The sequence below is a fragment of the Astyanax mexicanus genome, chromosome 17 (genome assembly GCF_023375975.1).
Source record: "Astyanax mexicanus isolate ESR-SI-001 chromosome 17, AstMex3_surface, whole genome shotgun sequence".
Classification (NCBI taxonomy): Eukaryota; Metazoa; Chordata; class Actinopteri; order Characiformes; family Acestrorhamphidae; genus Astyanax; species Astyanax mexicanus.
The window spans coordinates 25587763-25614475 of record NC_064424.1 but is presented as its reverse complement, the minus strand read 5'-3'; the positions used below and the strand labels follow the sequence as shown (position 1 = coordinate 25614475).

Below are 26713 nucleotides of genomic sequence, written 5' to 3'. Positions count from 1 at the left end.
ATCGTCTCGTTTTCGTCTTGAAAAAAAGCTTTGTTGACGAAAAATTTTCCTCAACGAAATTAACACTGGTTAGAAGAATGATATTGAGTTTGAATGTGCAAACAGCTTCCTCTGAATCATTTAAACATTATTTAACTGCATTGCCAAATGAGATGATGATAGGTGATAGGACAACCCTAATTTTGTTTGTACAGTTACCAGGTGACCATAAAAGTATGTATTTTCTAAAAATATGATTATTATTTTCAGGGCTAATAGATTATAAACCACTGCAGACCCACACTAACTGACAGAAAAAGGAAAAGCAGAGTCTTCAGTGCAGAACAAATTGACAGTAGGCTTGGGCATTAATGTAAATTCAGGCAAACGCTTATCGTCACTAGAATTATTGCAATAAACAACATTGTCCTTAAAAATGTATAAAGTACCCAGTCCCCCCCACATGTCCTTCATGGTCATATTTAGGTGATCTGCTTTATCTCAGCAGACCAATCAAGGGTAACAGTGAATCCTAATACTGGTAAGAAATTATATATACTAATACTAATATTACTACATTAATAATACTAATATTTAAATATACTTTTTGTTTTACTTTAGAGCTGTATATAACTCAGAATTTGGTCACTGGATTTGCACATCCAGTACAACAATGTTTTTAGCCATATAGATTATATAGCAAGCAAAAAACACATTTCATATTCATATTGAAGCATTTAAAATCCGTAAAAGAAGCATAGAGAAACATCTGTCGTGTCGCCTAATTTAATTACTGAAAATTCCTGCATTTATGCAAAACAATTAGGGCTTGATAAAATAACTTTTGCATAAAATCAAATGCAAAAGATTCATGGAAATATTTCCAAAATAAGGTACTGTGCAAAAGTTTTAGGCAGGTGTGAAAAAATGCTGTAAACTAAGAATGCTTTCAAAAATGAAAGTGTTAATTGTTTATTTTCATCAATTAACAAAATGCAGTGAATGAACAGAAGAGAAATGTAAATCAAATCAATATTTGGTGTGACCACCCTTTGCCTTTAAAACAGCATCAATTTTTCTAGGTACACTTGCACACAGTTTTTGAAGGAACTTGGCTGGCAGGTTGTTCCTTGGAAAACTAACCACAGATCTTCTGTAGATGTAGACTCTCTCAAATCCTTCTGTCTCTTCGTGTAATCCCAGACAGACTCGATGATGTTGAGGTCAGGGCTCTGAGGGGGCCATACCATCACTTCTAGGACTACTTCTTCTTTATGCTGAAGATATTTCTTAATGACATTGGCTGTATGTTTGGGGTCGTCCTGCTGCAGAGTAAATTTTGGGCCAATCACACGCCTCCCTGATCGTATTGCATGATGGATAAATATCTGCCTGTATGTCTCAACATTGAGGATACCATTTATCCTGACCAAATCCCCAACCCCATTTGCAAAAATGCAGCCCCAAACTTGCAAGTAGCCTCCACCATGTTTCACTACAGCCTTTCAGCAAACAAACTGACTTCTGCTACAGCTAAATATTTCCCATTTAAAATCAAAGTTGAGTCGCTTGGTGTTGTTTCCACATCGGAGGAATGACTTTTTGGCTGCAACCAGACTTCTCCGTACAGTAGATGGGTGTACCAGGGTACCACTGGTTTCCACCAGTTCTGAGGTGATGGCATGGCTGGACATCCTCCGATTTCGAAGGGAATAATCTTGATGTGTCCTTCATCTGCTGCACTAAGATTCTTTGGCCGACCACTGCGTCTACGATCCTCAACGTTGCCTGTTTCTTTGTGCTTCTAAAAAAAAAAGGGCTTGAACAGCACATCTTGAAACCACAGTCTGCTTGCAAATCTTTGTCTGGGAGAAACCTTTCTGATGCAGTATAACTACCTTGTGTCTTGTTGCTGTGCTCAGTCTTGCCATGGTGTATGACCTGTGACATGAATCTGTCTTTCACAACCTCACCCTGGTAGCTGAGTTGTCTGTTCCTCACCCAGTTTTAAGCCTCCTACACAGCTGTATCTGTTTCACTTAATGACTGTTTTAACCTACTTTGGTATAACTTTTTGATCATACAGCTCACTATAATCCCTGACTTTGTGCAAACATACCTACAACAATAGATGCTGGTTTGAAGGCAAAGGGTAGTAACAACAAATATTGGTTTGATTAAGATTTTTCTTTTGTTTGCTCACTTTGCTTTTTGGAAATTGATACATTTTTCACATCTGCCTAAAAACTTTGCACAGTACTGTATTTATAAGCAAAATCAGTTATAGACACACAACATGTAATAAATGACAAAAATTAAAGCATCATTAATTACTGACAATGTCAGGCTGGGACTATTTTGGGCCAGACAACGGCACACATGTATTTATATTTAAAATTAGTCTATTTTATTCAAATAAAATGTAAATGAATAAATTATTGAACGTTTATCAGCAAAAACCTAAATAAAACAACTTAGTTAATATTCAATATCTATGTTAGATGAATAAAAACGTATGTCTAGGTTTTGTGTTTTTATACTCCTAAATAGTTTTTTCGTTCTTCATTTTCCTTTTGTTTAAAAAATATATACATTTTTGCCAGGTTTGGCACTCTATATGTGGCATACATTGTCTATCAAACACATTTAAAAACATGCAAAATGCCAAGCACCAGTTGAGAGAGCCTGTGAAATGTCACACAGAAATCCACGGTTTTGGTTAGCTCTGCTGTGTCCCAATAGAGACTGAAATATTGAACCATGAGCAGACTGATCCATAAATCAATTAGCATTACTCTATATTCAACACAAAATCGAATTTGAATGATACTATATGCATGCACCTTGTATGCCAGGTTCTCTCTCTTCTGTTGAGAGGTCTGTTTACTTGAAAGACGTCTGGAAAAGGCCTCCATAAACACTTCAATTCTGCAAACAGGACACAGAAAAATTGCACACATGATGGTTTGAGCATTAGAAAACATGACATTTGATTATCACAAGTAAAGTGAGCTGCTGACTGCTAATAAAAAATGAAATAAGGCTGATCAACAGTTTTGTTTTTGTTGGTCCATCTTAGCTCATAAGAGGCGTGGACCCATTTTCTCTGTAAAGCTGCTTTGCAGCAACTTGTATTGTAAAAAGTACTATATAAATACAATTGAATTGAACATATTCATTAGGATGTTTAATTTGAATAATATAGGATCATATGAGAGAAATAACTTTCATTTAAATATCATGATGATAAGCACAGAAAAGAGCTTGTTCTTTACCAGAAATGCATGTTTGTCAATAAATAGCAAAATTTAAATACATAAAATAAAAACATGACCCACACAATAAGCATGCCAACACTTCAGACAGTTATGCTCAGAGGGGAGAGGCAGTAAGAGCAAAAACTGTCCCTGTCCTGTTGCTGCTGTCTCGCGACACCCACCTACTGTCCCGTGACACTCACGTACTGTCTCGCGACACCCACCTACTGTCCCGCGACACTCAGGTACTGTCTCGCGACACTCACGTACTGTCTCGCGACACTCACGTACTGTCCCGCGACACTCGCCTGCTGTCCTGCGGAGCTCTTTAACTGGCCTGAGAAGCTCAACGACTGTCCTGCGAAGCCTTTTAACTGTACCGTGGAGCTTTTTAACTGTCCTGCGAAGCCCTTTAACTGTCCTGTGGAGCTTTTTAACTGTCCTGTGGAGCTTTTAACTGTCCTGTGGAGCTTTTTAACTGTCCTGTGGAACTTTTTAACTGTACCGTGGAGTTTTTTAACTGTCCTGTGGAACTTTTAAACTGTCCTGCAGTTTTTTTGTAGACCTAATAAAGCAGATTAAATCAAATTATACAATGCAGACGTGGCAAGCAGTTATCCAACACTTATTAAACAAAGTTAAGTTATTACAATATTGTTGTAGATGTATCATGTAATTTTGCTTGACGTTTACTTTAGGAGTTCAGGGGAACATGTTTACCTCGGTGGATGAAATGCAGAGATGAGTGCAGGTGTTGCTGTGAATTCAGAGGATTTAAAATACAGTAATCATGCTGATAAACTGTGTGTCTATTACTATTTCACCCAGTAACATTTGATCTCTCGCTATACCTCTTTAATTCTGAGAACACAGCGGGAAAAGTTTTAACCAGAACCTAAGAAAAGTGGTTTCCCCACTGTTTATTACAGCAGGAGAGGATTAAAAGCACAGTAGTTGCTCAGGTGACCAGCCAACGCCGCTATAGCCAAAAAAAGTTTGATCAATAAAATACTAAAAATATTTAAAATGAATAAAAAAATAATTAATATAAAATAAAAACTCATTTAAAACACAATCAAAGGCTATCTAATAGTACGCAGAATGATATCTGTTTCAGTTTCAAATAATTGAAACAGCTCACCAAAACCTCAACCTATCCTTTATATTTGATTCAATTTATAGGTCCTCACTCATCTTAATTTATTTAACTAAACTGAGTTTTTATTTTTAGCCTCGCTCTGAATTCAGCTCCGCGCTGAGAGAGAGAGAGAGAGAGAGAGAGGCACGGCGCAGCGCATTTTGCCTGATATCTCTTGATTAAATATCAATAAATATGTGAATTATTTTTGTAATAATAATAGAAATCTAGCAGGCGTATTATATTTGTGTGAATAACATGAAATGTTTAAAATGAATACAGACATGTAGAAAAAAAACGAAGACAAGCTGTAACCTAGATATAAATAATTATATCTTAATAATAATATAATAATAATAAATAATATGATATTGTCCATCGGCACAACCCTAATTGTAACTAATACAAGTACACAGTGATGGGATTTAGATGGAATAGGCCAGTGTTTCTCAACCCTGGCCAAGGAGGCCCACTGTCCTGCAGTTTTTGGAGTTGTCCCTGCTTCCAATACACCAGACAATCAGCTGTCAATTATTGTGTTAATGTGGGGCTGTCAAAGTATGACAATTAATAAAATGTGCAGGGCAGTGGCCCTTAAAGACCAGGATTGAAAAACAGTGTAATAAGCAATAGAATAGGCTCTATCAAAAGACCACAAATTAAACGGTGTCACTGAAATCGTTTCTACACTGCAAAAATCTAAATATCAGCAATTGAAATGATATTTTACATTATTTAAGTAATTCAGAGCCCAAAACAAGCACATACGTTTTTTTTCATGATGGTGATTTATGATGACTGATTTATGAATTTAAGTGTAACGCAAACACCTAGATTTTATTGATTATTTTTAAAGAAAATTTACCAAGAAAAAAATAAGCAAAATGCTGTGCAAATGCTTTAACTAAAATTTAGACTTTTAGACTTAATTTAGACTAATTTAGACTTTAATAGAATGTAGATAAACAATAATAAACGAGAATATAGCAAAAAAAAATAATTTAATAATTAGACTGTTCCAGGAACTTATATACAGACACACATAAGTACACACACATCAGAAAAAAATGAATAATAAAAAATATAATTATACCAGAATGTGATATAGAATATAAAAGAGATATATGAGTGTGATAACTGTGAGATTAGGCTAAATACACATGTAATGTGTGTGCAGACATGAACAAGGTCGTTACCTGTGTCCATATTAGTTATTAATTTAAAGTCATACTATTTTTGATATTTGATATTTTGTATTATGACACTGGAAATATTATATAATAGATTTGATGGTCAAATCTAGGGGAATTATCTCATGAGTCTTAAGTCGTCTCAAAAAAACTAAGATAAGACACAATGTATCACATTGCGGCACAGTTAAAAGCTCCACAGGACAGTTAAAAAGCTCTGCAGGACAGTTAAAACAGTTAAAAACCTCCGCGGTACAGTTAAAAAAAACTCCGCGGTACAGTTAAAAAACCTCCACGGTACAGTTAAAAACCTCCGCGGTACAGTTAAAAAACCTCCACGGTACAGTTAAAAACCTCCACGGTACAGTTAAAAACCTCCGCGGTACAGTTAAAGAGCTCTGCAGGACAGTAGGAGAGTGTCGCAAGACAGTAGGAGAGTGTCTCGGGACAGTAGGTGAGTGTCGCGAGACAGTAGGAGAGTGTCGCGGGACAGTAGGTGAGTGTCGCGAGACAGTAGGAGAGTGTCGCGGGACAGTAGGAGAGTGTCGCGGGACAGTAGGAGAGTGTCGCGGGACAGTAGGAGAGTGTCTCGGGACAGTAGGTGAGTGTCGCGGGACAGTAGGAGAGTGTCGCGGGACAGTAGGTGAGTGTCGCGGGACAGTAGGAGAGTGTCGCGGGACAGTAGCAACAGGACAGGGACAGTTTTTGCTCTTACTGCTGCTGTCAGAGGGGCAGTGTAGCTGTAGGTTTGCATTTTCAAAGTCATAGAAAAGCGTATCTGATTTTCCTTCCTTGCTACCAGTTAAATTTCAATGAGACCAACTGGAACCAGCTTCTGCTTAACTGATGTGAAAATCTACATTCACACCATTCATAAGACTGTAATTAGACGTATGGGCTAACTTAAAGCATTCTACTTTAAATCAGTGGGAGAGAATATGAAAAGGCACATTCTACCCTTAGAGACCAATATCCCTGTACATACCACATTTTACATTACATTACCAGAGCAAAGCATGTCCATTAGAGCGCCAATGTGTTTAAGCACGAGGCAGTAATGCGCGCGAGCTTATGTGTGACATTGATGTGCGCGAGCTTATGTCGGACAGCTCGTGGCGATTTAAAAAGGCTAGCTAGCCGGTTAGCGGACACTCGACGGTTTTGTGAAGTAACTTATGAAACACCAATGACCTTCCTATCCTACCCGACCAACCAATTCTAGTTAACTTGTATTTGTTTATAGTGCTTTTTATTTTTCTTTGTCTACATTTTGACACACAATTTAACTAAAGTAAGTAGGTTAAAGCTAGATAACAGGGGGACTTGGCTAGCTAGCTAACTTGCTACCGTTAACTGACGTCAGGTAGTCAAGTTAGCAAGACAGCTAACGCATTAGCTACCTGCTCTAAATTCATAATTTTAAAATAGTTTAGGTATTTACAGCCAGCAATGTATAAATTTATTACTACAGCTGTATAAAAACAGCAGGCTAGTTGAGTTATTAACTTAGCAATATGGTATTGAAGATTTCAAAATGCTAGCTTAGCTAACTAGCTAACGCTACATTAATAACGTAACTCGTAGCGTCACCGCTTAACTTATATACCGCCTCACGAACGCACTGGCGTGTGTCAATGTATTATATTATTAATAAAAATGAACTGGTTAGCCACAATATCAACTCAATATAGACGCACTACCGACTACAAACTGCAGTGTTACTTAACCTCGCATAATATAGCAAATTTACATCATTAACATAAACCGTGGGGATCTGGCCTGCTAGCATTAACCAGTCTAGCTATAGCCAACACTATGAAACATGCCCATACTAATAAAATGTAAACGTTAGTGTACCCAAGTTGGCTCATTTAAGCAGTAAAAATACTAACGTTACTGAGTGTTAGTATAAGTCCTATGTTGGCGCATTTAAGCAGTAAACATACCCAATTGCACTCCTATTCCACCACACTTACGTGAGAACCCACAGTTTCTGAAGCACTAACAGCACAGCAGCACTACAGGCGACAGGTTGTATTAGGACCAAACTCCTCCTTTTCAGTTGTGAGCGTTGTTGTCACGCCTCTCCATTCAAAGCTGTGATGGCTGGTTGGAGGTTTCAGCCAGATAAATAAAAGGGGCGGTTTCCTTTTAGGTTAAAGCTACATGAGCACATTTGATTGTTCTGACATGAGTCCCAAGTCTTGAAAGTCACCAATGTAACAGCATTTTAATATTTAACATTAATTACACTATTTTATATTTACATTATTTATACATTTTTGTAAAGTTTGTATTTATTACAACAAAAATAAATTAGCTACATATACAACTGAGATTAAATAATTTTTCATTATCACATTAAGTTAAAACAAAAAAAAATGAAAATGATACTGCAATCCAATTGTTGTGCATCACAAGACATAGTTTATTGTTATGAAATTTAAAAAGTGTTAAATAATGTTTCAGCTCAAACGCTTCAGAGACAGCTCTATAGAAAATTATGTAATGTAATTTTAAGCTGTCTTTGTATGATAAACTATGTTTATCATAAACAATTGATCTACTTGGACAGGGGTTTGTGTCAGGGTTTGCTCTCTTGCTAGTTTTATATACATGTTTGTTAATGTTTTTGACCTATAGATTGTATTCATTTAATGAACATACTGCACTCTGTTTTGGTTTTGCACAGAAAATGCTAAAATAGACCAAACATATTTTTGTAATACAAGGCCATTTCACTACAGAAGCAGTGCTTTTTTTTGTTAATTATGTGACTTAAATCCACAAGTCTCCTAAAAAGTGCACAAGGTTGTAAATTTTGTAAACTGATTAAACTGACAAAACTTTCAAAACTGAAAGTGATTTAATTTTTTAGAACTGAATCTTTTACAATCAAAATGAATAACTGTTTAAATGTTATAAACATAATTACACAACAACAAATCAAGGTACACTCTTTTAAAAAAAAGTTACAAAACAAAAATGTTGATGGATACTATTCATTAAAAAACATGTGATCCATCAATAAACCTTAAAATGGTTCTTTGAAGGTTCTTTAGTAAAATGATTTTACTAAAGAATGAGATATATAACAGAATCAAATTATTCTTAATAGGTGAATTGGTTTTGTATATGCTTGTATATAGCACCACAATGGCTTACATTGCATTGCAACAAACACTCTTTGATGCTATTATCAACCATCTCCAAAAATGTTCTTTGTAGAACCATATATATATATATATATATATATATATATATATATATAAAACGTGTTATAAATAATTTAAAACAATTTAGCAGTGTATAGCAATTGCTTATTTATTATTGTACTCTCGTAGAAATCATACTCATCATCAGAAGAAGAGGAGGAGGAAGAAACCCCACCTGTCAAAAAAAGACTGCCAAATGCACCAAGACCCCCTGCCCCACCTCAAAGACAGAAACAACACAGTTCAAAACACAATGGTACTGTATTTAATGTTTACAAAATGGATACCATCACACATACAAGACACATATTTATGGATGAAACAACCACAGTGTATATCCTCTTTCAATAATTTGACAGCATCGATACACCCTTAGCTATAAAAAATGTGCTACAATGTCAAGCTCTGAATTAAGACTTTTATGAATTCTTAGAACTTACCAGTACCTTTCAGCCTAAAAGAGCAAAGCAGGATTGGTGTAACAATCTGTCAGATATTCAAGGTTTAATGTCTGAAACATTCCTAAAGGTAGATTTAATGGAACATTTCAAAACTTTTTAACTTATCTGTGTATCAGTTTCATTGTGGATAATAGTCAGTTAACCACAAGGCCTACATTTAACTGAGAGCAGAGTACGTTTTCTTGTAAATTAAAAAAAAAAAATCCATTATTCCCTTATTGTAATGTTGAATTAACCTATTTACAGAGGACATGATTAAGAAAAAATGAAATAAAAGAAACTCACCTTTTAAGGGAAAATATTTGGAAAAACTCACCTCTTAAGAGTACTTCAGATGTCTAAATAAAAACGTAAGCAAAAGCTCTTGACAATTAATGTGTAGTACGTATACTAAATCACAACAACTTACATTTGTTAGTGTGTAGTTCAGCTGACTAGTTTAGACAAACACTTTTAATCTGCAGGTTACCTCCTCAGCCAGAGCTATTTATTCTCTATAAAAAAAATACAAATCAGATAAAAAGCATTGTAATGATGACCGTGGATATCAGAACCAGTTCAGAAAGTGTGTTTTTATGGGAAGTATAGGCATATGCAAACTGCAAATTGTACTATGCAAAATGACACTGCATTCCTGAATTTTCATTCAGTGACCAAAGATTACTGGGAAATTCAGCTTCATCATTTTAATTTGCGATTTTATACACTACTCAACATTTAAAACAAAGACTTTGGGTTTACTAACAAGCTTTATATCAACAGAAATTCATAGTGACTTTACCCTTCTGAAATCCATTCAATTTACCTTAAAAGGAATGTGCACATCTGCATCTACAATAAATCAGCGGCTCTCAAACTGTAGTCTCGCAATGCTGTGCTGTGCTAACACTTACGGTATGAAGCAGGTCGGCTTGCTGCTGCTCAATTCACCAGTGAAAGGCCTTCTATTGGTGTTACCAAGGGCAGAGTGAGCCTTAAATTTAACCTACATTTTGACTTTGTTTAGTATCTATTTTGGACTTTTCAGAAAAATAAATGCCAGCATGCAAACATCAACACTTGTATTTAATCGAATGGGGCTGTAATGACAAAGCACTACAAACATATGGCAAAACTAACTTTTTAATTCTCTGCCATCAGACTATAGGAAAGGCAAAAAATAACTTGAGACAATCCAACGATTATTAACTAATACAGGAAACTGTGTATATGTATTACAATAAACACCCTTAATACAGGTGTTGAGTGCATCTATCCCAGATTCTGACTGGACAGCCATAGTGGTTATCTTTTTAGGTGAACTGCCTAGGGCCAATTTAACACCACCTTCACCAGCCACATATATTGCAGTACAAAATATCACGGTTTGTTCCACCCTGATCTACACAGAGCATGAATATGATTGTCAAATCAGTGTTCCAATCTTAACTGCTGCATCACACTAACTCATTTCCTTATTAGTTAAGACAATCTTATTACTGCAATTGGAAGCAATAAGTAACTGACCCAGGTTACTTTGTCATAACCAAGCTAATTGTCTCATAATGCTTGGTCACAATAACCTATAAGTAAACAAATAAATAAATAAACACAATAAAATAAAAAGAATACAGTTTAGGGGTGGTGCTATGGCAAAACTGTAAAATTACAAAGTATATTACAATATTTCTTATTCCCTGTAAACAGCACCTACCATACAACAGGACACATCAAGGTGGTACAACCATTGTACATCGAAAGAATCCTCACAGGTGACCAACTAGAACAATCTGCCATTAAAATCTGGAAATCTGGAGTCGTGTCTGAATTTTCAGTTTCTGAGTAGTCAGATAAACAAATGACATGAACTCAAGAGGCATCTCTACCTGAATCTGAGAAACCTAGGTTAGCCTTGTCAAGGTGCTATATACAATTAGGCTTAAAACTGAACAAAGGACCCTAAAAAATTTGATTTCATAAATGCATATTTTTATAAATATGTTGTGTGCCATGCATAAGCATGTCAGTAGAACTGAATGCTTAAGCACAAGGTTTGAATTGCTTAAGAGTTACGAATGTTTTGGAAAACCCACTCCTGCTTTCATTGTGGGATTGATTTCTTAGCATTATTGTTTTTATTCTCAGGCATGCCCCCTGCTGTAGTGACATTATAGTATACACAATATAAAAAATACACATATAGTTCTACACAAATTCTTAAATTATTCCTATTGATATTTACAACAAGATATGTTTAGGGACATGCAGGATTGGGCGTACCATAACCAAAACAGTCGACTTCTGTCTTGTCAAAACAAAACTCTTGTCTATATTTTTAACTATATATATATATATTTTTTTTACTCCCTGTAAACAGCACCTAACATACAAGACAACCAGTCAACACAGGCAGAACCCTCTCAGGGAACAGGAAATGGACAGCATGTTCTAGCTTATTGTGAGTTAACTTAAGGAGAAAAGCAATTTTAGTACATTAATAATGATTTGATTTGATTACAATTAGTATTAGTATATTAAAAATAGGTAAGAATGATACCTTAGGTCGCTAAAATGCAGGAATTCTCAAATTATCTTTGCATGAATATTCTAGCAATGTTTTTTATTTCCTGTGAACAGCACCTACCGTGCAACACGAAACGTCATTTTGGCCCATGTCCAACCAGTCCACATGGGCGGAATCCTTTCAGGGACCAGGACCTTCCCAGGGTGTCCTACCTCCCATCAGTGGTGAGTTTACTGAGGGAGAAAAGCATTTTTTAAAGTTAATAACTAGCACAATAATAATACAGGTATGAATAACAACTTAGGTCACTGAAATGCAAACAACTAAAGTCAGGCATTTTCAAAAGTATCTTTGCATGAATATTCTTCACAGAAGTCAAGTATTGTCTCAGCAATGTTTTTTATTCCCTTTAAACAGCACCTACCGTACAACACAAAGCGTCATTGTGGCCAATGTCCAACCAGTCCACATGGGTGGAATCCTCCCAGGGACCAGGACATGCCCAGGGTGTCCTACCTCATGTCAGTGGTGAGTTTACTGAGGGAGAAAAGCACTTTAGTTGAGTATTAACTCATTAATAATACAGGTAAGACGCTGAAATGCAAACAACTAAAGTCCAAAACATCTTCACATGAATAAAACAAAAACATCTTCACATGAATATTAGTAATAGAAACTTCACAGTCAATTACTCTCTCAGCATTTTTTTATTCTCTGTAAACAGCACCTACCGTAAAAGAAACATTACAGTGTCCCAGGTCCAACCAGTCCACATGGGTGGAATCCTCTCACAGAACAGGACATGGACAGGGTGTCCTTCCTCATGTCAGTGGTGAGTACTGAAGGAGAAAAGCAACTATTTAGTTGAATATCAGTACATTACAATTTTTCTCAGCTGCTTTTGAGCATTTCTTAGATCAATTTTTTATTTTCTCAAAACTATTTTATACAAATAGTAAATGCTTTGTTGCAAATAAGTCCTATATTGCAAATTATTTTGTACAACACTCTGTTGTACAACACACTGCTGTTTCCCAAATGATAAATCACTTTACTTTACTTTACTTAAACTTCTATGTCTTTTATAAGTAAATGGACATCATTATTGTAAGTTGCTTTGGACAAAAGCATCTGCTAAATGTAATGTAATGTAATGCATGTAATGTAATACTTCACTCTCTTACCCCACCAAACATCTAGGCATTAGTTCACTACATCCTTACACTGAAGTTAGTTAAACCAGTGGTCAAGACATGTGAAGCAGATTTTATACATTTCTATTAGACTTTTTATGTGAGCATGTTGAAAATGTTAGGAGGTCAATAATTCAGATGTTCAAACAATGCACTCTGTACTTTAATACTGTATACTAACACTTCACATTGCTGGATAGATCTGTATGGGTATATAGAGATAGACATATTTTACACATTTATAAAGGAACATCTTCTAAAATCATACTCAGCACACTCTTTTGTTTTGTATAAAATGTTGAGAAACAGCTTCTGCAATGTGCACAAGTGATTAGATGATGAACAAATAGTTATGGGAAATTAAATTCTGATTTGAGAGTGCTCCAGAGCAGCTGAGAAAAAAATGTATATACCTAGGTGAGTCTATCTTTAATCTGACAAAGTGCAGTGTACTTTCAGTATTTTCTATCACAAGTACATGGTCTTTCAATAAATTATTTTACAAATGTGAGTTCTGGGTCATTAGTTAAATCAGGCTCCCACACACAGTAATGTGTAATTTAGTACTGCCTGTTATTTGGTAAATCTACTACAGTAGATGTATGCTACTTGAGAAAAAGTGCAGTATGTTTAAAGCGTTTTTAATTTGTTATTAAAACTTTAGCATTCTTACTTGTTTGTAATCAACAACTAAATTACTTTCTTTTGAGTTAGGTCCAGGCATTAGCTGGTCATTGTGTAGTGTTGTTTCTACAAACAATTTTTAAAAATCATTCATAGAAACTCAAACGTATTTTCACATGAATATTATTCCTAAAAACTTCACAGTCAAGTATTCTCACAGCATTTTTTTATTCTCTGTAAACAGCACCTACCGTAAAAGAAACATTACAGTGGCCCAGGTCCAACCAGTCCACATGGGCAGAATCCTCTCAGGGAACAGGACATGCCCAGGGTGTCCTTCCTCATGTCAGTGGTGAGTACTGAAGGAGAAAATATCTTACTGAAGCAGGAATCAAAGGTTTCAGATAAAATGCATTAATACAATTAATTCATAAATATAATATGTAGGACAATTCTCTAGGTCACTAAAATGCTAAATTTAAATACACCATACAATCTAATAAGCATGAAAAGAAAAAGGACCTAAAATAAAAAATATTAATTTTGCAGCTGTAGATAGGACTGTCCTGGAGGCACTGCGGGAGATCGACCTCAAAATAGGTTACTTAACATCACTTGAGTCATTCATTGGTGGCCGCCGGATTCTGCCCCCACAACAGCTTGCAGGCGAAGAAGAGGTTAATTTTATTCCTCTAAATTCAATTGAAGACCTTGAAAATATGGAAGAAAGACTTCAGAACAATGAACTGAGGCAAAGGATGGTAATCATTTATTATTATTTACAGTTTTCCATCAGATAAGACTATGAATGGATTCACAAAGTGTCCACAAACATTTCCTGTTGATTATATATGTAAGCATGTGATTGGTTTGACTGGAAAATGCATTACTCAACTAAAAAAATAAAACCTTAACATAAAATGCTCATTAGTCAATAGTAAATACAAAAGGTATGAAAAGGTCAGTTTGGTAATTAATACATTTCTACTACTCTGCAATATTTCAGATTAGCATGCTGTCACTTAGTGGAGGAGCTTCCATGATTATTGGTAAGTCATGTAAACAATACATAATGTTTAGAAGATTTACAATGTTCCTAGGAAGGCAGATATTTTGTTAGCAACACAGCAAATAGAGAACAGTTTTTGTAATGTTCATGCAGTTTTTGCTGCATGAACATAAACTCAGTAGAGCACAAAAATAATTTCTCTTTCAACTCGTTTTCTTTATTTTCATGACTAAATACATTGTAGATTCTCACTGAAGGCATCAAAACTATGAATGAACACATGGAGTTTTGTACTTAACAAAAAAAGGTGAAATAACTGAAAACATGTTTTATTTTCTAGTTTCTTCAAAATGCCCTGATTACTGCTTTGCACACTCTTGGCATTCTCTCAATGAACTTCAAGAGGTGGTCACCTGAAATGGTTTTCCAACAGTCTTGAAGGAGTTCCCAGAGGTGTTCAGCACTTGTTGCCCCTTTGCCTTCACACTGTGGTCCAGCTCACCCCAAACCATCTGGATTGGGTTCAGGTCCGGTGACTGTGGAGGCCATGTCATCTGCTGCAGCTTGGTCAAATAGCCCTTACACAGCATAGAGGTGTGTTTGAGGTCATTGTCCTGTTGAAAAATAAATGATCGTCCAACTAAATGCAAACCAGATGGGATGGTGTGTCGCTGCAGGATGCTGTGGTAGCCATGTTGGTTCAGTGTGCCTTCAATTTTGAATAAATCCCCAACAGTGTCACCAGCAAAACACCCCCACAGCATCACAGCTCCTCCTCCACCATGCTTCACAAAGGGAACCAGGCATGTGGAATCCATCCGTTCACCCTTTTCTGCATCTCACAAAGACACGGCGGTTAGACCAAAGATCTCAAATTTGGACCAAAGCACAGATTTCCACTGGTCTTATGACCATTCCTTATGTTTCTTGGCCCAAACAAATCTCTTCTGCTTGTTGCCTCTCCTTAGCAGTGGTTTCCTAGCAGCTATTTGAGCATGATTTGCTGCATCTCCTCTTAACAGTTGTTATAGAGATGGGTCTGCTGCTAGAACTCTGTGTGGCATTCAACTGTTCTCTGATCTGAGCTGCTGTTAACTTGTTATTTCTGATGCTGGTGACTCTGATCAACTTGTCCTGAGAAGCAGAGGTGACTCTTGGTCTTCCTTTCCTGGATCGGTCCTCATGTGTGCCAGTTACGTTGTAGCGCTTGATGGATTTTGCGAATCCACTTGGGGACACATTTAAAGTTTTTGCAATTTTCCTGACTGACTGACCTTCATTTCTTAAGGTAATGACGGCCACTTGATTTTCTTTAGTTAGCTGATTGGTTCTTGCCATAATATGAATATTAACAGTTGGGCAAATGTGGCTGTCGGCTGTGTAGTAACTTGACTTCTGCACAACACAACTGATGGAAATTCCACTAATTAACCCTGATAAGGCACACCTGAAAACCATTTCAGGTGACCACCTCTTGAAGTTCATTGAGAGAATTCCAAGAGTGTGCAAAGCAGTAATCAGATCAAAGGGTGGCTATTTTGAAGAAACTGGAATATTAAACATGTTTTTAGTTATTTCACCTTTTTTGTTAAGTACATAACTCCACATGTGTTCATTCATAGTTTTGATGCCTTCAGTGAGAGTCTACAATGTAAAAAGTCATGAAAATAAAGAAAACACAGTGAATGAGGTATGTCCAAACCTTTGGCCTGTACACTGTATATATATATATATATATATATATATATATATATATATATATATATATATATATATATATATATATATATTTACACATTTTAAGAACAGCTTACAACTAAGACTAGCTGCATATAAACTAGCTGCATATGCCTTTAGTAGTGCAGTTAGTTGATAAAAAAATGTAACCGAATTAATTACATGCTCTGTGATGAATTCATATCTGTCTGTCTGTCTGTCTGTCTGTATACGTAACCTTTGTGTCAATCTCTACTACTGGTATTAAGAGAGCGCCCCCATGCTGTGGCCTTCCCAAATGCATATGGATTAATTAGCTATGTTGGTCTTTGTTATACACAGAGTTGAAATTTGCCACGTCATATTCATGAAATTCCATCCTTCTTTGGAGATTATTAAACAATTTTTAAACAAGTTTAATATAGTGGCATACCGTATTACCATTATACAGCCCAGCCCTACACACAATGTGAATTATATCATGGGAAAATCTGGTAACAATTCCTTTATTCCAAATAATAGAGTAAAAATAAATATCAGAACAATAAATGTTTTCCCCACCTTCATTTAAACTACAGTCTTGCAACCATTTACACGTGGTAACAACGTTGCTAAGCTTATCTTACTTGGTAAATAACATCACGCATCAGCTTATTTAGCCTGAAAATGGCACTAACCTGCTCAAACTACATTCACATAGATTTATACCTATAGTTTGATGTTTAATACAAGTATAATAATAATAATAAAAATAATAATTACAAATACTTAGAAACCTACCTTTCTCCAACTTCAGCCGCCATTTTGAAAGCTGATTTCCATCTTCATGCTTGCCTTGAGTCATAAGTTTTACTTTCAACAAGTTTTCATATGTATTAAAGGCACATATAAAAATGTCTATATATTTTTTCAAAATCAATTTTACTTAAAATGGGTGTAATGTTTTAGGGGGAAAAAAATACAATGTCAGTTACAATTTCTATTTTCCTCATAGAAATAAATATTACTCTCACAACAAGGTCCGACTGATTTTTTTTTTAACTTACATATAGAGCCAAGTGTAGTACTTACTTTGTGTCTCCTAACACTGTGTTTTTAATAACAAGCTATACTTTTCATATACAGGTGCAGCCATGAAAAACCCAATTCTACCAGCGCCGACTGAGGCAGATGCCGAAAAATGTTTAAAAGACTACCTGCGGCTGGCACCAGGGAGGCGTTAATATCTATTTTTGTTTATAATTCATTTTAATTATTTTTACAGTTAATAAATATTTTTGTTTAAAGTTGATTTAAATTATTCTTACAGATAATCACTATTTTAGTTTAAAGTTAATTTTTATTTTTCATGACAATTAATCATTCATTTGTTTAATATCTAATGTTATTGTTTTTTCTGTTTGTGTTCATCATATTATTTATTCTATTGTTAAATTGGCATTTAATAAACTTGTTAAATATAGATTTTCAGTTTATTTTGTGAGTATTTTTATTTAATATTTATTATATTTAATTAATAACCATTATTCTTATTAAAGCAACTTGACCTATTATAGTAATTTGATGTATGCCGCGACGAACACACACACACACACACACAGGCACGCATACACACAGCTGATGTCTGAAGTGCAGCGTCTAAACGTCCTTTCTGCATCCACCCACGATGTTTGAAAGACGTATTAAAGATGAATAAACGCTCTATGAAATGGTCTGGAACACATCACATAAGCGTCTCTGGTACGCGGGCGAGATTCAGACGTAGTAAGAGTCGGTCTGGAACGCAGCGGCTAAAGGTAACCCACGACCACCCAGAGACGTCTCAGAGATTTAGTGCAGATGAGCAAACGCTCTTTTAAATACGTTGTCGAGACCAACACGGTTATGTGCCAGAGACGTCTTAGAGATGCATGTGTGCTATCAGGGTAATTTATTGTCCTCTTAATGTGTTAGAGAGCATCTGTTGTAAAGTTGTGAAGAGGTAGAGTTGGTATACAGTGAATAGCCTTATTTGAGTAAAGTTCTAATCCATATTATGACAAGAACTACTCAACTAAGTAAAGAAAAAATATACTCTAAGAAATGAAGGTCAGTCAATCTAAAAAAAGAACAAAGTATCCTTTAGTGCAGTCACAACGACCATCAAAAACGTCTTGATGAAACTGGTTCTCATCAGTACCACCCCAGGAAAGAAAGAAGAGTTCCCTCTGAGTTACCAGCCTCATAATTATAAAATTACATACATTTAATGATTAAACATTTCAAAATAATGACATTGCAATTTGCTTATCAATGTAGATTTGTCTCATTATTTTATTCCAGAAGAAGTGAATCTGAACAAATTATTCACTGAATCGGACCTTTTGAAAGAATCGACTCTTGAGGCTTCAAATCTCGCTCCGCATCGCTTCAGAAAGCGCGCTCCCGCCAAGCGCAGCTGTCACACGACCGCGCGCGCCTTGTATAGCTAAAAGCTACAGACTTCTGCTTTAGAGGAAGAACCTCACACACACGCACACACACACACACAGCAGGAAGAAGAGGAGAGAGAGAGAGCACCCCCCTGCTGCAGCCTCTCGAGAGAATACCCACCCACCTCCACACACACACACACACACACATTCACACACATTCTCGCGCGCGCCGGAGCAGATTGAGAGGATCGTGTTCCTGCTGCTGTGGACCTCTTTTAAAACACTCACACACGCGCGCGCACACCGTGGCTGTGGACGGGGGGAGACGGCGCGGGAGCCATGAGCTGGGGAACCGAGCTGTGGGTGAGTCTCAGTGTTTTAACCACAACAACAAACAGCGGCGGAGGCGCTGCTAACGGAGCTCGAGCCGCCTGTAACTGGTGGAGGAGGGGGGGGGGGCTGTTACCGGGGAGACATCGTCACCACACCGCGCGCGGACACGCTGCTGCACGGGTCTCGTGCTGTCTGCACGCTCTGTGTAACCGCTGTAGATTTGCACACGTGCTAAACTTTGCAGTGCCAGCCTTGTGCACGAGAGACTTTCAGCCCATATTGAACAAATGAGTTTGTGTTTGTGAAGACGATGAGGTTAAGAGTGTGAAGATGGTAAAGATGAGGTTGTGGATGGGAAGATGGTGAGGTTGAGAATGAAGATAATGCGGATGAGGTTGTGGATGTGAAGATGATGAGGTTGAAAATGTGTAGATGGTGAAGATGAGGTTGTGGATGTAAAGATGGTGAGGTTGAGAATAAAGATAATGAGGATGAGGTTGTGGATGTGAAGATGGTGAGGTTGAGAATGAATAAAATGAGGATGAGGTTATGGATGTGAATATGTGAAGATGGTGAGGTGGAAAATAAAATATGAGTGAGGTTGTGGCTGTGTAGATGGTGATGTTGAGAATGTGAGGATGAGTATAGGATGAGTTTGATGTGAAGATGAGGTTGAGGATAAGTATAGGATGATGTTGAGGGTGTGAGGATGAGATGGATGTGAGAATAAGGTTGAAAATGTGAAGATGAGGCTGAGCTTGAGGATGAGGTTGAGGATTCAAGGATGAGGTTGAGGATGTGAGGATTTGAGGATGAGAATTCGAGGATGAAGTTGTGGATGTGAAGTTGAGAATGTGAGGTTGTGAGGATGAGGGTGAGGATGTGAGGATGAGGTTGAGAATATTAGGTTGAGTATGCGAAGATAAGCTTGAGGATGTGAGGAAGAGGTTGAGGATGTAAGGATAAAGATTTGAGGTTGAGGATTCAAGGATGAAGTTGAGGATGTGAAGGTGAGAATGTGAGGATGTGAGAATGAGGTCAAGGATGTGAGTGTGAGGTTGAGGATGCGAAGATGAGCATGAGGATATGAGGATGTAAGAGGTAGAGGATGATGAAGTGAAGCATGTGAGGATGTGATTAGATCCTCCTGCTGCTACGGCTACAGCTGATGGATGATTGAGGCTTGTGCATGCTCCCTTTCTTCCTGCTGCAGTGTTGTGGTGGTGTGCTTTTGTGTTGTTTTTGGGTGCTGGGTTGGTTGGGTGCGGGCACGGACAGCGACAGACTGTCCAGAATCAATGCTGCAGTCCTCAGTCCTGCTCAGTATTGCTTAGAGAGCAGATCACAAATACTCGCTGTTTAAAACGGTCTGTGTGCACTGATGCACCTTTCTGTTCAGATTTTAGACTGGAGATGCATGCACAATCATTTGTTTCCTTATTTGGCTTCATGCATCAGTGCAAGAGATGGTACACTACTGATACTCACACGAATGAGCTATCTCTCTTTTACACGGTGTGATGATTATGCAGGGTGTGTGGTTGTTACTCTCAGTCCCTGTCCGCATGTTTCCAGAAATATTTCAAATGTGGACTTACACAAAGTGCCTTCCACATCAACAGCATTTCTGAATTTCTGAAACATAAAGGTAATTTTATGTCATTTTTATGTTAAAATGCAACTCCTTTGTCTTTTTTTTCTTTTCTTAGGAAGGGGTGTCAACACACAGTTGGACATATAGTATACTATGATTATATCTTTATAAAACGTTGCTGTTTTTTTTCAGTTTTGGATACTCAGCAGTATAGATATGCTGTATAAGGTGTTATATGTCACCTTGTGAGTTCATAAAAGGTTGCAGTATTCTGTGAATAAATTGTTAAATAAGAGTAACCAGCAAGTCTTTTAATATTGGACAAAATTTCGGAAACTAAATTGACACGGAAACAACTTTTCAGCTTCTAAATCTGCTGACAGAATGATGAGAACTCTAAATAGCCAGAGTGTCCATCTTTCTGCGCAGGTCAGCCTGAGTGCACAGCTGTTATTGACCACCACCGATCAATCACTGATCGAAATCTAGCCCGAGACGCTTTAGCTTGTATTGATCCTTTTTGAGAGGCTGCACATGTGGGTCATTTGATGCTGTCTGTTATGTACTGACAGTGGACACTGAAACTGATCCTCTGCTGTGACAGTCTGGCCTGTAAATCAGAAGGTGTCCTCCAGGTTGACACAGTGCATCAGTGCTGGGCTGAGCTAATTCATCTTTACACTAGTGGTCCATGATATGAACAAAAAATGTTATGCGTTTATGGGTATCACGATATAAATGTGAAGTGCATTAAATTAAGATCCCAAAAAGTTTTTTTCAGGAATTGGCTTGGCTGGACAAATTTTTTTCCAGGCTTAGTTGTAGTTTGGTGTGTGCATTTACTGTGGACCTCTACCTTACACTACCTTATTGTACTTCGCTCTGCCTCCAGCCTAGTTATGTCACGTGAGCAAAGCCTGTAGCATGAAGAGCTCCCTCTGTTGCTGCACACAAGTAATGCAGTTTAAGTTTGCTTAAGATATTAGTCTAGATGTTTTCGCAGCTGTTTTGTTGTGTTTTTTTTGTGAACTCATGGTTTCTTATAAAATGTGAGAGGAATGTCTGGATGTGATTTCTGCCAGAATTGCTTTTAGGTTCACATAGACAATTCTAGCCAGGTGCACTGTCAGCTGTAGGTAGTAATGGCTTTTATAACATATTCCGGGAACTCATGTGACACGACTGTGCATTGTGAAATGTTAAATGCCGCCATAACTTCAGAATTGAAATGTCCCTTTATTCTGGCACTCGACTCTGATAATTCACATCATCTTGCCATGATCAGGATGGCCAGTGGTCAACCTCACAGCTAATACAGTTGTGTGCATTTCCAAGCCTGTTTTGTTTAAGTTGTTTCCATTTTCAGGCAGTTGCTAGGCCCTATGTCTAGTTTAACACATCTGGGTTGCTTTGTTGTTGCTAGGTGGTTGCTGGGATGTCCCAGGTGGTTGCTATGGTGTGGCTAAGTGGTTGCTTCAGTGTTACTAAAGCAAACCACAAGAACATCTTCCCTCTGAGAACAGAAAACTCCACTGTAAAAACAAAGGTGTCACAGCATTGATTGACTTGCTTTACCAGTCAAGTTGCATCACTGTTGTTTGGTTTTGAGTTGACTGTTTTTACTCACATAACTGAACTGAAAAACTCCTCTAAATGTCACTGTATTTCCCAGTAATACAGAAGCCTCCTGTTCATTTCTCAGAAATTACTGTACTGGGTTATGTGCAGGTTTCCCCCATAACTTCACTGGGATTTCCACTGGGAGTTCACACTAAACCACTTCCCTTGTAATTACCCGTAAAAACTCTGGAATATAATCAGGAGGTAGATGGATGATCACAACCATCAAACCATGATGAACTGCTTGGATTTTTGCACCAGGAGCGGCATAAAGTTATCCAAAAGCAGAGTGTAAGATTGGTGGAGGAGAACGTGCCTAGATGCACGAAAACTGTGATTAAAAACCAGGGTTATTCCACCAAATATTGATTATGAACTTGTTTTCTTTGCATTATTTGAGGTCTGAAAGCTCTCCACCTTTTTTATTTCAGCCATTTCTCATTTTCTGCAAATAAATGCTCAAAATGACAATATTTTTAATTGGAAGTAATGTCCATAGTTTGTAGACTAAAACAACAATAGCAAAATCAGAGAAACTGATTTAGAAACTGATGTGGTCTCTTAATTTTTTTCAGAGCTGTATTGTCCCGGAAAGTATTGCAGTAAATTATGTTAATGTCCTTAAAGAATATTTTATGGCACTGGTTTAATGCTAATATGATAGCCATAATAATGCAACCACCCTTGTAAAGAGCTGTCACAGATTTTTTTTTATCAAGAATATTCAGACAGTAATCGGCATGTAAAAAATTCTTAAATATTTTAAACATTATTAATGGTAAATCTGTGTTTGTAAAGAAAGTCTGTGTATCAGCCAGTAAACAATAAACGTCTCCTTATACTAAAGAAAAACAATAAGCAATACTAAGGCAATATTGTGGCCACAATAAGCTGTTACTATCTGTTAATACCAGACCAGAAATACCCTGATCCATATTCTCTTCTATAAACTGTTTTCAGATTTGAAACTGGTTTAGATACCAAACATGTCTTGTAGGATTGACTGAATATGAATAAGCTGCAGTCTGTGTGGTAAATTTCTAGGTTTGTAGATGTCATGTTTTGCAGAAGGAACCAAACTAAGAAATACTTTGTATTGCTAGAGAAAACCACATGACAGACTCACACACACAAGCATATGGATGTTTGTTCAGAGGAGACCAGAGGAAGTCACGACTGTAAGCTAGAGTCATGCCATGCTGTGGATGCCCACTGGCATTAAACCAGCACACACACACACACACACACACACACACACACACTCATTTTGTACACATGCACAACGCCTGAATTTAGTGAAATTGCCTATATTTAAAGTGGCAGTCTGTATTATTTGTTTCTAAACTGAAAGAAGAAGTATTTCTGAGTGGAGAAGGGATGGGTTGGGTTGGGTAGTCGAGTTTAACGCCACATCAGCTCGTCGGCTATTTCGCAGCAGGAAAGGTACTGTCTAATCACAAGGTTCTACGATCTAAGCCATCGCAAGGCAGACAGACACACAGACACATTCACTCACACACTCACACCTAAGGGGCAATTTCAATCAAGTTCCAATTAGCCTGAACGTGCCGTCTTTGGACTGTGGGAGGAAACCGGAGAACCCGGAGGAAACCCACGCAGACACGGGGAGAACGTGCAAACTCCACACAGAAAGACCCGGGTCGCCCCAGCCGGGAATCGAACCCAGGCCGTCTTGCTGTGAGGCGGAAGTGCTACCCACTGCGCCACCGTGCCGCCCGGCAGTGGAGAAGGGATAAAATATTGTGTTAATGGTACCAGTGTGCTGGAACGACCAACCCTGCTTAGCCTGATATATTCATTCTAAAAACTGGGGTGTAGTTAAAGTGACTGAACATAACCTGAAATCAGATTCATTAGCACTGAATCCCAAAACTTACGGACATCAGCTTTAGCCCTATAGTTTTAGGTTTTATCTGGGTTAACCATAATTAGTGTTTAAGAGGATCCTAAGAACACACAGGTGCCCACTGTGGTTCAGATATTGTGGTCTTTGAGTATGCCTAATGGCTGGTGATTGTAATGCCGGAACAACTACATTCAGGGTTTATAAAGGTTTTAAAAATTATTTAATGTTTGGGCAAATCCATCACATCAGCAGGTGCTGGCCAGCGCTTTAGTACAAAATTGCTAAAGCACAAAGCAGCTATTGTTTATAATGTAGCCACTCTTCTAAATAATAATGCTAATTTCTGCTAGCCCTGTAAAGTGGATTTGCTTTTCATGTTAGCATCATGCTAATGTCGGTAAAAACAAATACTGAAGCTCTTCAAATTAACGACAGATAAAAGTTAGTTTAAGTATTTTTTTACTTTGAACTTTTGTAAAAAATTAACAAAGTTTAAGGACCCTGTTAGCTTAGCTTAGCATAGCATTCCTCACAGAATTTTACACGTTTTGGTTCATCTGTTTGGAGCAGTAGTTTTAGATAGTTGGGAAACACAGCTTCCTCTTTCCTCCTTATCCTCACACACATCAGGACTACGAGGTGGATGCTGAGTGTGTGTGTGTGAGAGAGAGAGAGACAGATGTGTGTGTTCAGTAGAAACACCGGAAGCCTAGCTGCAATATTATGGGATGATACTTTGGAGATGTGATAAGAAATCACTGGCAACATCTGCTCAGACACACACAAGCGCACACACGCGCACACACACACACACACACAATGATAAATGCACAGAAACACAGTTAAGGTGATGAAGACACACACACACACTGACACTCCTTGACGAATAAACACTCCCATCATGCTGTGTTCCATTTACTTTACTGCCAGAACAGCTGCTGCACTTCACCTCCCCCTATCTGTCTGTATTCTGTCCATCATCTGTCTCTCTCTGTTCGATTTGTTCTGTCCATCCATCTATCAGTCCTTCTTCTCAGTGCTTTCTCTCTTATCTTACTCATAACTTTTTGACATATTCTCCCCTTCCTCTCTCTCTTTCTGTGTTGCCTTATATCTTTGTCTATATTCTTTTCTCTCTCATTTCTCTCTTTGTATTCTCTCACTTTCTCGCTCCACTTCTCCTTCTTTGCCCTTTATTTGTAGATGGTTCTACATGCAACCTAAATACAGCACCATGGGGATTCTGTGCCAGCCCCTTAGTGCACTCCTCCTCTCTGTTCTCTCGTTCTGTTCTCTTTGTTCTCCAGTGCTTATGTCTCAGATCTTGCAAACAACTCCTGCTGAGTCCAGCCGAGATATATATGAATCCCTCCTGAGTCTCTCATGTTCATTCAATCTTATAAATGAATCAGTGATTCATTTCCCACCGACTGATCTGCTTGCTTTATTGTCAGAGGCCTGAATCAGAAAGGAATCAGAGGTATCACAAAAGATTTGATTCTCTGCTGATTCACAGCAGATCTAGGGGTGGTTGATTCTGTAAATGAATCTACAGGAAGTTGACTCATTGAATGAATCAGCAGGTAGTTGGTTTTCTCAGACTGAAACTGTGTTTCAACTGTGTACTAAACTCCAAAATGCTGTATTAGTTTAAATATAAGTCTGTACTGTGCATCAGGGTACACAATAAGCAAAAAGACTTAAATTCTAGATATCCCATTAGGGGAGACCTAATAGTTTCATGTAACTAGAAAGAAGTATTTGTGATATATATTTTCATTTCTTTTTACATCGAGTTTAAGGATTGTTGGAGTACATCTAGGGTTATTGTTGGGTTTGGGGTATTGTAAGGTAGTTGTATGTTTATTTTTGCATGAATCTCTTAAATGAAAATGGTCCAATCAGGGTTGTTCTACGTGTGATATCTGGGCAGATAAAATTAGCTCTCCCATTGGTTGGGTCTTCACTGGTACCACTGAAGACCCAACACTTCAGATTAACCTACAACACAACTAGGAAGTGATCATCATGATTTTGAGTGGGTGGGACCATTTTTATTTAATGCACCATCACTCCAGGGCTTCTGAAACTTCTAGACACACTATATGGACAAATGTATTGGGACACTTGCTCTTTTATTGTTTTTTCTTTGGTTATAAAGAGGGTTTAAAAACATTTTAGAGATTTGCTGTAATGATTTGTTTGCATTAGGTTACATTAGAGCATCAGTCAGGTAAGGATGATGGAAGATCATCCCCACCTTATTCACAAATCCCCAACTCTCACAAAAAGTACTGGATGGAGCACCATCATTTCCAAAAGAACAGTTCCACTGTGTTCCACAGTTCAATGCTGGGAGGTTTATAACCTTGTAATTTAAGGCTGGCATTAGGCATCCTAATGCCAATAGGTTAATGTGTAACTGCTTCATAGATTCTTACTCTGTTGACCATATTTTACTTGTACAGGGAGTAGAAAAGGTGTGTGCGTACATATACAAGTACAATGTGTGCTACTTTAAGTAGTTCATTAAGGCATTTTTACGTGTATCGTTCTCTTCTTTTCTTTGCGTCCTTCAGCATTACACCTCTTCTACGTTC

General features: G+C 37.4%; 3 protein-coding genes across 10 annotated transcripts in view; 2 read left to right on the top strand and 1 right to left on the bottom strand.

Moving 5' to 3' along the window:
• rpl35 (ribosomal protein L35) overlaps positions 1-26713 on the bottom strand; it is a 657733-nt gene that overhangs the window by 211126 nt on the left and 419894 nt on the right. The window lies entirely within an intron of this gene.
• On the top strand, positions 11947-15653 carry LOC111192663 (uncharacterized). Its single transcript, XM_049466674.1, has 7 exons — positions 11947-11967; positions 12161-12271; positions 12468-12575; positions 13805-13912; positions 14110-14321; positions 14567-14609; positions 15592-15653. The coding sequence occupies exons 2-7, from the start codon at positions 12196-12198 to the stop codon at positions 15651-15653; spliced, it is 609 nt and encodes a 202-aa protein (XP_049322631.1). The 5' UTR covers positions 11947-11967; positions 12161-12195.
• Positions 18727-26713, top strand: part of LOC103046602 (formin-binding protein 1) — a 123263-nt gene continuing 115276 nt past the window's right edge. Inside the window, exon 1 of the mRNA XM_049466257.1 lies at positions 18727-19062. Coding sequence (XP_049322214.1) covers positions 19039-19062 — 24 coding nt within the window. The 5' untranslated portion in view covers positions 18727-19038. The remainder of the gene's footprint in view (positions 19063-26713) is intronic.